Source organism: Hevea brasiliensis, unplaced genomic scaffold, assembly GCF_030052815.1.
Source record: "Hevea brasiliensis isolate MT/VB/25A 57/8 unplaced genomic scaffold, ASM3005281v1 Scaf95, whole genome shotgun sequence".
NCBI lineage: Eukaryota > Viridiplantae > Streptophyta > Magnoliopsida > Malpighiales > Euphorbiaceae > Hevea > Hevea brasiliensis.
The window spans coordinates 109,520-126,599 of record NW_026615316.1 but is presented as its reverse complement, the minus strand read 5'-3'; the positions used below and the strand labels follow the sequence as shown (position 1 = coordinate 126,599).

Below are 17,080 nucleotides of genomic sequence, written 5' to 3'. Positions count from 1 at the left end.
ACACAAATCATATCCATACATTTACCAACTGGCAAGAGTTAAATAATTACACTTTTATAAAGTTCATGTATTAAATAGGATGCAACTAAAGTTACCTGTGAAAAGTTGGCCAAGTGGTAATATGCACTTGTACCCCACACTTGTATCCTATGGGGAGGGCTTTAACATCCAAAGGGATTAGTCTTCTATCTAACCAAAAAATGGGTAGTGGGAGATACCCTGGATATTTCTAAAAAAAGGGAGTATTAAATGACTTTTCATGTAAAAATTAAGGGTCAAAAGATGTTTTCACCCTTTTTGGAAGTTTTAGTAAGAATATTTTCAACAATTTATGAATTTTCTCTTTTCCAGTTCCATTGGTATTTGTTGCATGTGGTGTTAAGTCCAAATTTTTTTATTTATACCATATTTTTTATGAACTTAAAATATAAATGTGTGAAATCCATATGTAAAATAAGTAGATCTTACTACATATTTTATGTACATGATGAATCCAGTCTAAGAAATAATTTTTCGTCCAGCACACGAAGATGATTTCACAAGGCCTCAAAAAAAAAGTCAAAATGTTACTTGTGAATTGAATTGAGGTATGGCAAAAAAGAAACTGAAGTATCAGAGAAACTTGATTAACCATGAAAATGTGAAATATGAGTTGAATTTATCAATTTTTTCTAACCAAGACAATGTGAAATATGAGAGATCAAATTACTTTTTTTTTTCTAATCAAAGATGACTTTAAAAAATTTAGTGCATATAAAACAAAAACTGATAATTTGATCAAAAGAATTCAAAAATGTAACTAATGCTGAACTTTTCTCACTAAAATCTCACTCATTTAGTAAACCCTATTTAAATGCGACAAAGGTGATCCAAAGTAAACAAATCACTTGCTTGCACTTGATGGAGAAAAGGAAAGGCTTCATTTGTTCAAAGCAAATTTATTGGAAGAAGGGTCTTTTGATGCTGTAGTTGATGGGTGTGAAGGAGGTTTTCATATGGCATCAACCGTAATATTTTCAGTTACTAATCCATAGGTTCCTCTCTCATGCCTTTTATCTCCTTAAATCTTCTTGATATGTTAAAGCATTTATGCTAGGTAATTAGCTGATCAGGCTTGAAGGCTAATGCATTTCATTCATTTCCTTGTAAACTATTCATTCAATAAATATTTCCGTTTCTTTCTGCATTTCAGGCAGAACAAATTGATCCAGCTGTGAAAGGAACACTTAATGTTCTTAAATCATGCACAAAAGTTCAGTTTGTCAAGAGAGTGATTATAACATCTTCTCTGGCAACAATGGCATCTAGTGGAAAGCCTGTGACTCGTGATGTGGTGTTTGATGAGACTTGGTATTCAAATCCAAAAGTTTGCAAGAAATTGAAGGTGTGTTTATGTGCTAGTTTGCTTTTTCTACAATTTCACTATTAGATGCACTGATGTAAAAGAGAGAGGAAAATAAACAATGAGCTTTAGCTTAGTGGTTGTCTTCAGAGCTGTAAGATTTCAACTCTGAGTCTCAGTCAAAGCTAAATGAACCGAAAAGGAAAACATAGAGGAAATAACCATCTTTATGCTTCTCAGTTGTTTTCTCCATTGTTCTTCACTTCTAGTATGCCAACACAACATTATTTCATTTCTTTCCAGTTCTGGTATATGCTTGCAAAAACCTTAGCAGAGGAGGCAGCTTGGAGATTTGCAAAAGAGAATTCAATTAACTTGGTTACATTAAATCCAGGATATGTAATTGGTCTTCTCTTACAACCAACTCTTAATGAAACTATGGAGATGATTCTCAACCTTGTAAACGATATTTTTCCACAACCATTTTAGATTATAAGCATGTTTCTCTGGGAAATGATCTGATAGAAGATGTAGTAAACAAAGTAAAAACACTTACCAACTCAACTCATTTTCAATCCCAATCAATCTTGGATTGGCTATACGACTTATTTTTCGTCATTTTGCTTGATTTCTTCTGATACAATTAGTTGATCTTTTGAGTGCAGGAGCAAAAACATACCCTGATGCATATTATAGGCCAATTGATGTTCAAGATGTTGCTGTTACACATGTTCAAGCCCTTGAGATTTCTTCAGCTAGTGGCAGATATTGTTTAGCTGCAGATGATCTCCACTTCTCTGAGCTTTTAAAGATCATTCATGAGCATTACCCCACATTGTAGCTTCCTGAAGAGTGAGTTATTTTCGTTTTTGTAATTCGGAGATTTATATGTTACACCATCCATGTGATCTTTCCTGATGCCAGCTTATATCAATTGTGATATTTTTCTTAAGAACCGTACCGAGCAAACAATCAAATATCAAAGAAAAGCTCCTACAAAATCATAGTCCCAAATAGACCCGGTCAGAGACCGGTTCTAGTTCTGATTTCGGCCTGGAACCATTTTATCTGCCAATCTCACAGTTAGGCCCAATTTCAGTTTCAAATAGTTTCAAGACAATTTCGATTCAGCCCTAGGTATTATCAAACCTAATAAATTTTTTAATATAATTTATTTAATTGCTAATGTAAAAAAAATTAAAATAAATATAAACTCTATGTAAATTTTAGAGAAAAAAATAAGAAAATATGCGTTTAAGTCAGACTGGTTCCAATTTAAGGGGAAAGGCCAGTAACTGGCCCCCTAACCCCTATTCAGAACCAGCCCAAGGCCTAAAGCCATTGACCTGAACTAGTCTAGCCCAGTTCACGGGCCTAACCAGCCCAAGGCCAGGTCTAGTCCCAATAATGAGGATAATCCGCCTTTTAATGGATTAGTAAAAGACTAACAGCAATAATATTTGCAGCTATAATAATCATTGGATTATTCCTTTCAGTTGGCTTTTTCCAAGTGGTAACTTCTCTGAGGATTAGATAACTAAGAGTGCATGTGTTGTTCAGTTGTTGCAGATGTGACTACAATAACGACATGGGCTTGCCAAAGTACATAGTATCACAGGATAAGGCAAAACTCTGGGTACCAGCTTCATTCCTCTGGATGCGACTCTAAGAGACTTTTGAAAGCTTGAAATAGAATGGCTTCATCGGCATCTGATTTAGATTGTATCTACCACTGGGCAATGCAAAAACAAGAGGGAAATTGAAAAATAAATAATGCACTTTTCCATTTATGACAGCAGAAGGACTGATTTTCCAATATTTGCTAGAAATAAAAGAAGCCTGTTTTAACTTCCGTTTGTTATTTGTTAAATCACTAGCATGGCTTATGGCCCTAGATTCCTAATTTGCATTCTGCAAACACCGCAAACAACGATCACAAAATTACAGAAAAAATAGGCTTGCTTCTTCCACTGACCATTTTATAGACATTTCTTTCAGTTTTCTTTTATCATGCTGTTCTGCCCACTGCTTAGTGTCAAGATATCACCACATCATTAGCTGTCCGTGGAAGCTGCCAACTACTATGTGGTTTGACATTTCTACCATATGCTCCTCTGCTAGGTCTAGCCCATCCATAACTTCAATACCCTATCCTTACCTCCAGAAGCTACCTTCTCGCCATCCGGACTCCAATCAACAGCATATACCTTTCCACAATAAAGTCAGAATTCAAAGATCAGTTACAATCAAGTCTAACAGCACACAGGAGTTAGCAGGAAGCGCACCTCATCCTCATGGCCTGGAAGGTCTTGTTTTAACTTCTGTGTCCTTATATCCCAGACCTGGAAAATTAAAGAAATTTTAACATTGGAAAAAGAGAGATCATATCACTTGGAACTAAAGGTGCATACATGATATCCTAGTAAGAAGGATTTTCAACTACATCCAATGACATTCTTACAACTTTAGAAAAACATGATCACGTAATTCACTAAAATTAAATAGAAAACCGAAGCTTGGAGGAAAAAAAAAAAGGAAACTGAAGAGAGACAACTTTGAAAGAGAATGCCATTTATTACCCAATGATCGTGTCAGATCACTGAACAACTCAATAAAGGGCTAACGGTAATTACAGTATACCTTCAGCATGGAGTCTTCGCTTCCACTTAAAAGAAGCCTACTGTCAGCTGACCAGCTGTGGAACATCAAGCAACATTAAAGATTTACTCTATAAAGTATAGGTACAGAAAAACAAAAACCATCAGAACAACTCAAACCTGATTTGATAAACACGCCCAATATGTCCTCGAAAAGCAGCAATGAATTTTCCAGTAACACCATTCCATAACCTGACTGACCTATCAAATGAGGCACTAGCCACCCATTGCCCATCAGGTGAGAAGAGAACATGATTTACAGGCTGTAGCAACCAAGAAGAAGCCGTTCAACACTTTTAACTCAAGGTATTAAAACGATGATATGTGTTAACTACGAAAGTTTTACTTATCATATATAAAGATAATAAATTCTAAAGAGTATCTATGTTAAGGCCCTTGTCAATTATGGTATGCAACTATGTTCATGATCTGCATTTTCACCGATATTCAATAAGCAAGCAAGCCGTAACACAGTGGCAACAGAGAGAGACAACATGCGTCTCCAACATGAAGAAATATCAAGGTCATGTGGACAGAAAAGCTGAGAGTTGAAACAATAAATTAAAATCTGCAGAATTGGAATAGGAGATCAGCACCTTCAAGCCCTTCACACAATCGTTCAGTGTAGTGGGAGCAGGTGTGAACCAAAAAACACATGGGAAATGTTCGATAATTATGTAGGCCTCCCAGAGGGAGAGAGAGAGAGAAACAGACACACAAGATACACCGCGCACACATGCAGAGAGAGAGAGAGAGAGAAGAAAGACTGGGGGTGGAAGAGAGATGGCAGCATATAAAAGACTGGGGGTGGAAGAGAGATGGCAGCATATAATGGGTTAAAATGCTAAAAAGAGGACCAAGGTACAAGTAATGGAACGGGATCTCTGCATGACTGGATAAAGTTTCAGATTCTTTACATTGCACTCCCAATAAAGCACCATCAACAAACTACAATTGCAACCAGAATAGAATGCAATCATATGCTTCATATACCTGTTGATGACCTGTCATGCGAGTTCTGTAGTCTTCGCTAACAGCAGGTTCCCAGAGAAACATAGTAAATTCATCAGAACCTGAAACTAATCTCTCAGGGCCATTGCCTTTCATTTTGTTGTATCTTTCCAGAGCAACCTGCAAATATTTTATATTTCGTTGTACAATGGAATATAATTAATTCCATATAGATGGAATGGAAACAAAGAAAATTAGTTTAGTCCGGTAGGAAGTACACTGCAATAAAGTGTTTCTTAAATGCTAAAATCCCACTATAAATCTCAGCCACTCTGCTGAAACCTAAATAAAACCTCATATCACAGATATAGAAAGATAATTAAGCTAGAAGACTAATGGCAGATAAATTAACCAAGAAGAACAAGAAGTCTAATGAAAATACTCATAACTAGATAGATTTACAATTTGCTTCAATTGCTTGGACAAATCAACAACATTAATTTGGAGAAAGTTTCTTCTACGCTTCACATTATCAGTCTTAAAATTGATGAATTCATGTGGTGCCAACTACCAAGCAGAAAAAATAGAAAAGAACAGTTTAAGGACTAATAATGATGCTAAGAAGCAAATAACAACAACTACCTTTTTCACTTCATCTGGCGAAGAATATGTTTTGCCAGTATGGTCAAAAGCTCCAGTACGAAGAACATATTCAGTGCTCAAAGCCAGGGAGTTTACCCTATTCCCATGACCCTAGAACAAGCACGAAATACACAAGGAGGTCATAAAGAAAGCTATATCACAATACAAATCAACAACTTTGTAACCTGAAACTATCATAAAATACTATAACATCACTAGACACCAACTACATAGGGAGTGATAAGCAAAAAGGTCATTATAATTACTATCGGAAAAGCAAAACAAGTTTCTTCGAGAAAGAAACAAAAATTGATAAGGCAGCAGAACAGCTCAAAGAAACATGCCCACTATCATACTATCATTACAATCAAACTTCACACATGGATGACGATCACGAAGGCGTAGAAGAACCAAATATACACCTCAAAGAAGCCACAGCAGGAAGATGGGAAGACCAAAAAATAACAAGATTAAACCTTGAATGTTTTCTGATGAACTTAAATTATAAGACCAGCACTTAGACATAGGTGAAATGTAGGTAATGTGACAATGATATCAACACATATTTAGTAGCAATTTTGTACAGTCAGGTAAAGAGAGAAACAAACATGAGAAAGACTGATACTGGTTGGTATCTACAATTACCTTCAATTCCCGAATTAACTTCCCCTGTGAAGTCTCCCAGACTTTGATGGTACAATCTTTGGAGCTGCCAAAGTAGAGAAAAGAATATGAGTAACAAATATGGCTAAAGTATGGTTGAGCCATAGTAATACTTGACCGTATGAGTACAAATTTAAGATGTCCAGGAGAGATAATTAAAGTTCGAAAAGAATTTAAACCCATAGATGAATATGTGTAGGTGTTGAGGCTTTGTCCAGCCCAAGTTTTAAAGTATTTCGCTCAAAAGATCAAATGAAAAACAAATGCAACATCAAGAGACCATGAAATCAACACTAAAAATTCCTAATTAAGTATAATCATGTGTTACAGTAAACCAGGAGTTATTTGGCAAGGATTAGCCTAAAAAGTTTGTTCACAATTTTTAAATTTCTTATGAAGGAATAAGAAATGATGCTTCACTTAAAGAAGGGGAAGAAAAAAGTAATGGTGGTTATCTATTATATTTCATTATATTACGGAGAATGAAGAAAAATGTGTACCCAGTATAAATTACTCCATCTCCACCCCATTTCACACAAGTTATTGCATCTGTATGACCAGTGAGACAGATAACACATTTCCTTAATGAAACATCCCATATGCGTGCATCACGATCTCCGCTAGCACTGACAAACCGACGACATGGGGTATTCAAGTGGACTGGTTCCCAAGAGATAGCAGTAATCCATTGTTTGTGGCCCTAAGACAAGGAAATCCAAATACTATTAGTATCTAGATTTTATTTTAGGCAGCACATCAATTAAAAGATAGAATAAAATATGTTAATTTCAAAAATCTTTGAGAGGAACAAGAGATTGATGCAATTTTGTAGAATCAGAATTAGTTTTTGCTAAGAAATTTAGTCAAAGTAAAGGAATTACTATTTATAGTTGCCCAGAAAAAAAAAAAATTGGCACTTAATCAATCATTACATTTCACAAACTATGGAAGAAGCAAAATTCTAACACGACAGACCTTCACAAGATAAAGAGAGCCATATACACTGAACTTATCTTCAACTTTAAAAGGGAAACTTACAACTAATAACAACAAGACTATAGGGAATATATATATTTTTTTTTTTCAAAACAGAATGCCCTTGTATTGTAATTAGTCAAGAATAGAAGATAACTATTAAAGATTCTCCACAATAATAAACGTTCAAAACTTCAGTTCAGCCATGAATAATTACAATAAAATGTACAACAATGAAGAATAAATGGAGTCTCAACGCAGACAACTTCCCCCACTATGGATTTTGAGGAGGCTCAGATATATGCAACTTTCCTCTTGCACTGAGAGGAGGTTACTTCTATATTATGAACCAGTGATCTCTAGGTTACATGCAAGCAACCTTAATTGCACCAAGACTCACCCTTTCACCCCTCACTATCATATAAATATAATAAGATATGCTCATATATAAGGGAACACGGCCTTGTCAGGACCCAGCAGAACCCATGAGAACAAGGAACAATTCAATGGAGCATATGCAACCCGAGGTGGGATAACTCAATTTATGAATACATCAACAGAAAGAAAAACAGCAATTAACTATAAAGTTAGATATTAGTGATCAGTCATTTAAGCATAGAGACTTTACCACAAGTGGATTGCCTGATGGCTTTCCTGTCTGAGGATCCCAACATTGAAGCTCTCCAGTCTTGCTCCCACTCACAAGATGTTTACCATCTGGTGACCATGCAATACAAAGAACCCAATTCTTGTGTCCTGAATTGAGGAATAATCTAGGGTTACTACAAAAAATATGATGAACAATCAAAAGGGAACTCAGTTTAGATGCCAACCCTGACAGAAGCCACATCAATTATCATTACGTGTGCACGCATGCACAGATCAAAGCAGATTCGCTTTGCCAGGATGCAGAGCGCAACAATCAGCAAACATATCCAGTCAAAACATTAAGAGCAGGAGATCATCTTCATTTGTTAAGATGACCAATCAGAAATCCAAGTGTAACAATTGGAAAAACTTACTCTGGCTGCTATAACAGCTCAAAAAACATGTTTCAAATATCCAAATGCTTTTTTTAACTATGTCTTTCTCTGTGTGTGTGTGTGTGGATGTTTTCAGGCAGCAACTTTAACTAGGCAAGGAAAGTAAGGTATTCAATAATTCTTACCTGTACATTTAAACATTGGCGTTTGGGTATTAAGATCCCACAGACGAACATAGGTATCTCCAGAGCCACTTGCCAAATGCCGTCCATCAGGACTAAAAGCAACCGAAAGTACAGGTTCTGCATGACCTACAGCCACAAAACAACACGACATCTTACAAAACATGTGAATAATATTAGAATACATGCTGCTGAATCAACCTAAAGAAACTAACAAACTTGGCCCATGCTACTCATTTACAAATAGGACAAAAGCATTCCTTTAACACCAAAGCCACAAGCAACCATGTGCAGAAAGGTACCATGAATTGAACAGTGAATCATCTGCTGCACAACTAATCCATTTGCTTAGAAAGTATCTTTTTCATCTTCCAACTTTGAATGAAATTGACATATTAGGAGCTTAACATCAATCAAGAAAAGTTCTGATCAAACTTGTCAAATATTTCCCCCAGCATATATTTTTTACGTCATAAGGATACTTACTTTTCTATAGACAGGAAATGAAAGGCAAACTGAAGGTCTCATATTAACATGTATATGATTGAAAAACTTCAGAATTCAAAAATAAATTAAAAGAAATCCTTATTCTAATGACTTCTTAGCTTTAATTTTACTAGTATATAAATTATGGACCATCCCTTATAGTGAACAGCCAGCACTAGCATCCTTAAACCCTAATCACGAACCCTTAATGCCAAAAAAATATAATAACAAAAATAAAGCCAACTTTCTAACATTTTATTCAACCGCGCAATTACAGCATGTTCAAATACCGAAAGGCAATGAACAGTTCAGTAAGCCTGGCTGACAAGGTATCATCGGTTAATTTTAAGTACTGAACTATCATCAAACTTGTATATACCGCAAACAGTTATGATGTCATTAATGCAGAGGCTGTTGTTCAACTGTTCTAACGTAAATGCAAGTTCAATGTCAATCCAAGAAGAAAAACAATGTCATACCAGCAATAGTTGCTGAACAACGATTAACTGGACGGATTCGGAAAACAGCTTGTGGTTGACAAACAATGGAAAGTACCTTCTCCACGGAAACTGAAAAAAATTTTTGAGCTCATAGATCAACAAAAAAAAAAATATTTTGCATATTGAAATGTTACTCTTTTCCCTTCTTTGTAACCAACTGACCTTTATTTTTCTGTAAGTAATTTTCAAGTGGAACAAGAAGCTCCTGGTCTGATATGTAGAAAGAATATGGCAACTTCTCCTTCTAAACCAACAAAAATGCAGAATTCAGCAGCAGTGTCTCGAGTTTTCTTATTCTCTTCCTTCTTAGCAGCAATGCATTGTTATTTATGTTAGCCTAAAAAACTCTCTTTTAAGTATTTAAAACACCCATCAAGAATTTAACTTTACTTTTCCAATAACAAACCCTATTAATTATTCATTCCATAATTACAGATGTTCAACAAACAATTATTATAATCCTTTTCCCATCAATTTCTAAGCAACCAAAAGGACCCAGTATCACACTGATACATAAAACAACAGGAATTCAGAAACTTACATTGTGGAGAAGCTCATTGACGATTTGTTGAAGCTGTTGAGGACCGGCATCCTGTGGAAGATACAAGGGAGCTTCCAATGCCGTCCCTTCCCGGTCGGTGAATTCGCACATCACGATATTCATTGTTTCCATATGCATTTTTTTAATTGCTCTGAAATTGAGGACCTATAAGTGTATATTTATATGTATTGTAGGGAAAGTTTCAATAATGAATTGGGGGAGGTTTTGGGTTTTTGGCTCTGTGATATTTGCAGATGATTGAATAAGGACTTGGGATTTTTCGAGGGTTTAAAAAGTTTGTGTTTGCGAGGGACTGTGATTAGGGACAACAACGGGTAGGGTCGAGTTTCTAGGGGGATTCGGATCGTATCCGTAGATTTAGATTAGGCTAATATTATATAGGATTTAAGATAGATTTGAATTTAATATTTAATACTTATGACGACTTTGGATCGAATTTAAATCTTATAGGTTGAAAATTTATTATTGGAATTTGTTTATATAAATTTTTAATTAAATATAAAATATATTTTTTTTATAATAATATTATAAAATTATTATATATTTTATTTTATATAAAATAAATTAAAATATTTAATGAAATTATTAAAATTTTAAAATATAAATTATTAATAAAAATAATTTTTTATATGAATTATTAATTAAATATATAAAATTAAATGGGTTTGGGACATTTTTCCGGTAATAACAATTGGGTTTAAGATGAGTTCGGGTAGTTGACAATAAATTTTAATCGAGTTTGGAATTGATTTGAGTTTTGAGAATATTAATCGGATTCATGTTTGGATATGGTGATTTTCGTGGATACCTAACCCGTTGTCATCCCTAACTGTGCTTAGTGCTTCCATGGCGTTCTTTGTGCCATTGGATTGCTACGAATCGTGGCTTAAAGATTCCATTGTTTTTCACTTGTCTTTCCCAGCTGTGATGCTAAACGACCTCGTTCATATGTACAAATCCCATGTCCGTACTACAATGTCCTGCATTTGAAAGTTTGACTTCATGTCTTCTTGGCCCAAGTCAACAGTTCAATGAACTGGACCAGCCTTATACCGGATTATCTCTCTTGAGGCTTTGATTGAGAATCAAACCGAAATTGACAATTCGAATGGCTAGTTTGATTTTATTCAAACCAAATTTTTTTTAAAAAAAAAAAACTATAGCTTTTGAAGGCTGATCATGGACTAAATCATTTTTTATTTGAACTGAAACTGTCAAAAATAGGATCTAAACTACTTTTAAATCAAACTTAAACTACACCACACTCTACTAGGAACTAGAACAAGCTAGAACTAAAATTACCTAGTCTGATTCCGGTTTACTCCCTCTCTAGAACTTAAATAAATCAATAATAACTCAGAATCCAAGCATAATTTTAAGTTTGTCGGAAACATTTTATCATTTTTGTTGTCCCTTATACAACCCAAGAGGGGGGAGGGGGTGAATTGGGTTCTAATTGCAAAATTAAATATTAAAAGAAATTTAAACACAAAAAAAAAAAGTAAAGGAAGAATGATGACACAAGAGATTTATAGAGATTTAATTATCCCAAGCCTACGTCCTCTCCTCAATACCTTCCTTGAGAGTTAACTTCACTAAAATTCTTCTTTGGGTGAAAAATAAACCCCTTACAATCACCACAAGAGTAAACCCTTACTCTTTTACAAATCCCTTTACACTCAAGAGCTATTTAAAGCTCTATCACACTCAAAATTATAATAAGTGCTTACAATAACCTTGAATGAACTCTCAGAACAAAGAATTTACAACTCAAATATCAAGTTTTCAACATTAACTATGGTAGCTCAAGTTCTAGAGAGAGAATGAAGAAAATCTTTAGAACACAATAAATTTTCAAAAAGATTGTTGTTGTTAAAAAACTTATTTCTAGTCATAAATAGTGCATATTTATAGTTTTTGTAAGAAAATAGTTGTTGGGGTTGTATTAAATGCAAAACTAGTCATTCAACCACCCAAAACTCTGTTTTATCAAGTTACAAAAACCCAGGTTCAGCTGCCGAAGTTATTTACTTCAGCTTTCGAAAGTTGAAATGCCAAAAAATAGCTTTTGAAAAGTCATTTTCGGTTGCCAAAATTCCTATTTTCGGCTGCCGGAGTGCTCTTTGGACAAAATAACTTTTCAACACAAACACTTTCAAAGTATATTGGTAGCACACTAATTGTTTATTATCACTAAAACATGGGTTAAGACACCTAAGTCCAACAATTTTCAATGTTTTTCTTAAAAGGAAATCCCTATATAGACTCGTTCATAAATTCAAAATATAAATATGTAAGACTATATATTTAATAAATAAATCTCATATATATATATATATATATATATATATATATATATATATATCTTAATCCATAATAGACAAAATCCAGGCAAGAAAAATCATTTCTTGAAATTGAAGTCACTTCAAAACTAAGCCTTTGATCACTCTATCATCTACTTTTCTCCGCAAAGAGCCACTATGTCTAATCTCATTTCTCTACCTCTTTTCACTTCCACTTTCACTACAATACTAATCCTACTACTATTACCTCAAGTTCAAGAAACGAAGCTATAGAGGATTTGCTCATTCATTTGGATTCTAAAAGGTCCTCCCCATCAGTTTGAGAATCAGCAACTGTGGATACACAGCTTTGAATTCAAGATTTCTCTCCAAGCTATTGCTAATTCATTTCACTTTCAACTATCATGATCTTTGTGATGGCTACAGTTGCTTGCTTTTTTATAAACAATTACAACAAATCAAGCTAGAATGGGCCTGAGATAATGTATCAAGGTTTGATTTTTGCTAACAAATAGAGGTGCATTGCTTTCCACACTTTTGATTTTGTTGCAATACTTGTTGGACATGAATACTAAGTCTCTATGTAATGCTTGTTAATTCCCATAAGTCAATATTAATATGTTGATTTTTTTTCTTTGATATATGCCATTTTCTACAGATTAAAATTAAAGACAGTCTGTAATCGCTGTCAAATTTTATCATTTTTATATTTTTTTCTCATATTAATAAAACAATAAATATTATAAACTAAAAGAAAATTAGTATTTTTCTACCATACCCCAAACGCTAAAAATTAATTTCCTTTTTTTAGCATTATAATCATACATAAAAAAAATAAACTCATTGAGTAGTTGAATCAGTGGCATGATATTTATTTGATAAATTTTACCTGAAAGTTAGAGGTTTAAATTTTAGAGTCGTGGTTGTTGAAAGGATTTTACTTGAATACTACTTCTGACCCAAACATGAAAAATTGTATACTTAAAAAACATGTTGAGATTTGGCAAAATATACACTTAATAATTATATCATTTCCTTTTTCTTTTACAATTACATCCTTGCCTTTTTAAAAGAGAGTCAAAAGCTTTTTTATTTATTACGATTTCTGCTAAAATATCATATACTTTAGTTTTGAGATTTTGTTTTAAATAATCTCATCCCCTTTTAATACAAAAGAAAATTTGAAAAAAAATATATTAAAATTTAAAATTTTAATTTTACATATTACATGGCAAGCACTTGAATTTCAAAGTTAATTAACTTTTAAAATTGATGAATTAATGAGTTTTAGTTTAGTGGTATTAGAATTATCTTTTTGAAATTGTGAAATTTTGAGAGTTTAAATTCCAATTAATTGTCAAAAAACAATAAATAAAAGTAATCAACTAAAATGTTGTTTAATCTAAAGTACGAGGAGCAAAAGGTAATTTGTTAAATTTTATCTGCTTTTAGATCATTGCTTACGTAAAACTCCAAGCGTTCAACCCCCCACCCATCCTGCTGGTAATAATTTTCCATGCCTATTTATGTTTATATCTTCTGAGTTCTCAGAGAGAATATATCTTCCGAGTTCTCAGAGAGAGAGAGAGAGAGAGAGAGAGAGAGAGACAGAGGGAGAGCAAGATCATAAGTAATGGAGAAGGAAAAGTGGCGTGTGTAACAAGAGCTTCAAGTTGCATAGCTTCATGGCTGGTTAAGCTCTTACTCGAACGAGGCTACACAGTTAAAGCCACTGTTCGTGATCGAGTGAGTTATCATCTCCTTTCTTTTAGCTTCGTAATGTGTCCATTTTGAGTTTAATATTCGAGTTTTTAAATTTTGGTTCTGATTTGGCTTTTGTAGCAAGGTATAATTTCTTTGTCTTTTTCCTGTTTTTTGTTTGGTCCTCTCATTTGAGCTCAAAGTGGTAAGGTCACTTGATGTTTGTGGCTTTTCCGCTTAATTTTGAGCTTTAATATTCTAGTCTGATTCTGATTTTTCATCCCAATATAATCCAAATCTCAATTATTATTTAGGTTTTTTTCTTTTGGCCTGATAAATAAGTTAATTGTCTGTTAAGGTGAGGTGTGGGTTTTTAAAGTAATATCTACTTAAACCCGGTTCAGGAGGGTCTCACCATATATCTTGCGTCTTAGTTTATGAACCTACTTTTAAACAAGAAGTTGGATCCACTATTTGACTTTGATGTATGATAGATCGAGTTTAGATAAAAAAAAAATCATAATTAATAATATTATATGCTATAAGTGAACACTTCTTAATCATTTAATTAAAAATGGTAAACGCTTTCTTTGCAATGTTTTATGATATAAAATCTATAAAATATTTTTTAAAAGTTTAAGTTAGATTATCTATATAGTTTAACAAGAAATACCCATCTATATTTTGGGCTAACTTTATAGAAAATAATTTTATGTAATTTAAACAATCAATATTGGAAAAATTATTATTATTATTATTATTATTATTATTATTATTATTATTATTATTATTATTATTATTATTATTATTATTATTATTCGTTTCAATTCAATTTAATTTTGAAAATTTTTTTTAAAATCTTTTTTTTTAAGGAAAAAAAATGCTAGTTCAAAATGGACCGAATTGAAATCGCCCAGTGTGATTCAAGAGCAGAGGGAAATGGTTTTAGTCTGATTTGAGCCCATGAATCTCTATTCTGATTTCAAATCCGAGTTAGAGTGATCTAGTTCTAAGCCCGAACTATCCTGATTCAAGCCTGAACTGGCTGGGTCTCTCTTCACAGTTTATAAAAAATCTAGTTGCCTAGACTTGGTATATTATGAATTTAAGATATAACATGTATCAACATATATTATAGAACTCACATTTACTAATTTTGTTCATACATGTCATAGATGATCCTAAGAAAACAGAATACCTGCGTACACTCAATGGAGCAAAAGAAAAGCTTCACTTATCCAAAGCAAATTTAGTTGAAGAAGGAGCTTTTGATCCAGTAGTTGATGGATGTGAAGGTGTATTTCATGCAGCTTCACCTGTAATTATGTCAACAGATGATCCACAGGTAAACTGTAAACTAAACTTTTGTGAACTGCAATTGCAATTATTTATCTTAAACCAGTCTCTGCATTGCAACATTAAGTTTACTTTGGATTTTGATGGCAAAATTCATAAATTTATTTTATAGCCCCATGTTTTTATGTTATCTGCATTGCAGAATGCATTGATTGAACCTGCAGTAAAGGGAACAGTAAATGTTCTTAAGTCATGTGCCAAAGTCTCTTCTATCAAGAGAGTGGTAGCAACATCTTCTATGGCTACAGCAATATTCAACAGGAAGCCTCTGACCCCTGATGTAGTAGCTGATGAGACTTGGTTTTCTAATCTAGCTTTTTGTGAGAAAAATAAGGTACATTATGCCTAGTTTACAACTTCTATGTTTTCGTTCCTCGTCACAAGAAATTCTCAACTGCAGAAAATCTGGAAATTTCATGCATGGCAATGGTTATGTTATAATGTGGATGTGAACTTTATAGTCAAATTACATAAATCTTGTGTTCTTTTTCGCTTCTTTCCCTATATTGTAATTGTGTGAGTCTTAAATTTATGTGCCTGTTATAGTAGGTTCTACTATGAGGCTTGTCATTCCTTTTTAGTATTTATTGACTTCAAGCTATATGAAATTAGTTGCTCATGTTGAAACTAAATGCTAACATTCTTTCACTATTTTCCAGTTGTGGTATATGGTTTCAAAAACCTTAGCTGAGGATGTTGCTTGGAAATTTGCAAATGAAAATGGAATCGATTTGGTTACGATAAATCTAGGGTTTGTGATTGGTCCTCCTTTACAGCCAACTCTTAATCTCACTCTGGAGGTTTTTTTGAACCATGTCAAAGGTACTCATATTCAACTATGTATGGTTGTGGGCTAAACAGTAGATTGTAGCTTTATTGGCTGGCTGAACCTGAAACCTGTTTCCCTTCTAAACACTACAATCCTATGTGAATTCATATAATGGAAAGATTAGTCTTTTTGCACGCAAGTCAAACGTTTCCAAATGAAAATTATAGATATGTTGATGTTAGAGATGTAGCATATGCACATATTCTGGCTTTTGAAAGACCTTCAGCCAGTGGCAGATACTGTGTAGTTGGACGAGTTGCACACATCACCGAGTTCTTGAAGATTTTGCACGAACAATGTCCTACATTACAGCTTCCTCAAAAGTAAGTTATTCGATTGCAAGTTTATGCAGATTACAGTTGAATTGATCTGAATCTTTTAGTCATAATATAAGATTGCTTAACTAAAATAGTGCTAAAAAAAATTATCATAATTTAGGCCAATAAATTCACGTCTGAATACAAGCTATACGATAACAAGCAAGATCTCTTATGAAATCACTCAAATTTGACAAAAACTCTGTACATTTCCTTTCATAACCAGATGTGCAGGTGACAAGCCTTTTGTGCCAAAATATGAAGTATCCAATGAGAAAGCAAAAGCTTTGGGTCTTAACTTCACTCCATTGGAGGTTACTGCTAAGGACACCACTGAAAGCTTGAAGAGAGAGGTGATCTTAGTGTCTGAATGATGTGAGCTTCCCAAATCCCTCAGTTATACATGTTAAGTTTATACTTCTTGGTGATGTATGTGGGATGCAGCCAGTAAATTTAGTTGCTTGTTCCTCCTAAATGGTGCTTCTTTTGAGGTCTAGATGAGTTGTGATTGTCAAAGAGTAAACAAGTTGTACTCTTGCATAGTTTTCTGTATCTTGGATTCATTTTGTCTTGATTTTCTAACTAAAGACAAGTCTTATAACGTGCTTATCACCGGCTAAGCTGAGTAATA

General features: G+C 33.7%; 1 protein-coding gene and 1 pseudogene across 2 annotated transcripts; one reads left to right on the top strand and one right to left on the bottom strand.

Annotated features, from left to right (window-relative positions):
• The first annotated feature begins 200 nt into the window (after nt 1–200).
• Nucleotides 201–17,023, top strand: LOC110668575 (phenylacetaldehyde reductase-like; annotated as a pseudogene).
• LOC131177836 (notchless protein homolog) lies at nt 2,802–10,288 on the bottom strand. Of its 2 annotated transcripts, XR_009147105.1 has the most exons (14): nt 9,923–10,288; nt 9,544–9,625; nt 9,361–9,450; nt 8,399–8,524; nt 7,859–7,986; nt 6,756–6,955; nt 6,238–6,301; nt 5,593–5,703; nt 4,993–5,130; nt 4,120–4,262; nt 3,983–4,037; nt 3,628–3,684; nt 3,318–3,549; nt 2,802–3,074 (listed from the first exon to the last, which is right to left on the bottom strand). XR_009147105.1 is itself a non-coding variant. In XM_058142940.1 (13 exons), exons 1-13 carry the CDS (start codon nt 10,058–10,060, stop codon nt 3,466–3,468), a joined length of 1,416 nt encoding a protein of 471 aa, XP_057998923.1. In that variant the 5' UTR covers nt 10,061–10,288; the 3' UTR covers nt 3,102–3,465. The 2 variants fall into 2 exon arrangements, 1 of the variants encoding a protein (XP_057998923.1); XM_058142940.1 differs by lacking the exon at nt 2,802–3,074 and having other exon boundaries at nt 3,102–3,549.
• Nucleotides 17,024–17,080: the final 57 nt, after the last annotated feature.

What these genes read in the sequence shown, in the direction of transcription:
- LOC131177836 (XM_058142940.1), bottom strand. Translation starts at nt 10,060, where the DNA reads ATGCATATGGAAACAATGAATATCGTGATGTGCGAATTCACCGACCGG. An exon ending in TCAATGAGCTTCTCCACAAT is followed by an intron (nt 9,626 to 9,922) that starts GTAAGTTTCTGA and finishes TTGTTGGTTTAG; the next exon opens with AAGGAGAAGTTGCCATATTC. An exon ending in GGGCGTGTTTATCAAATCAG is followed by an intron (nt 4,038 to 4,119) that starts GTTTGAGTTGTT and finishes GATGTTCCACAG; the next exon opens with CTGGTCAGCTGACAGTAGGC.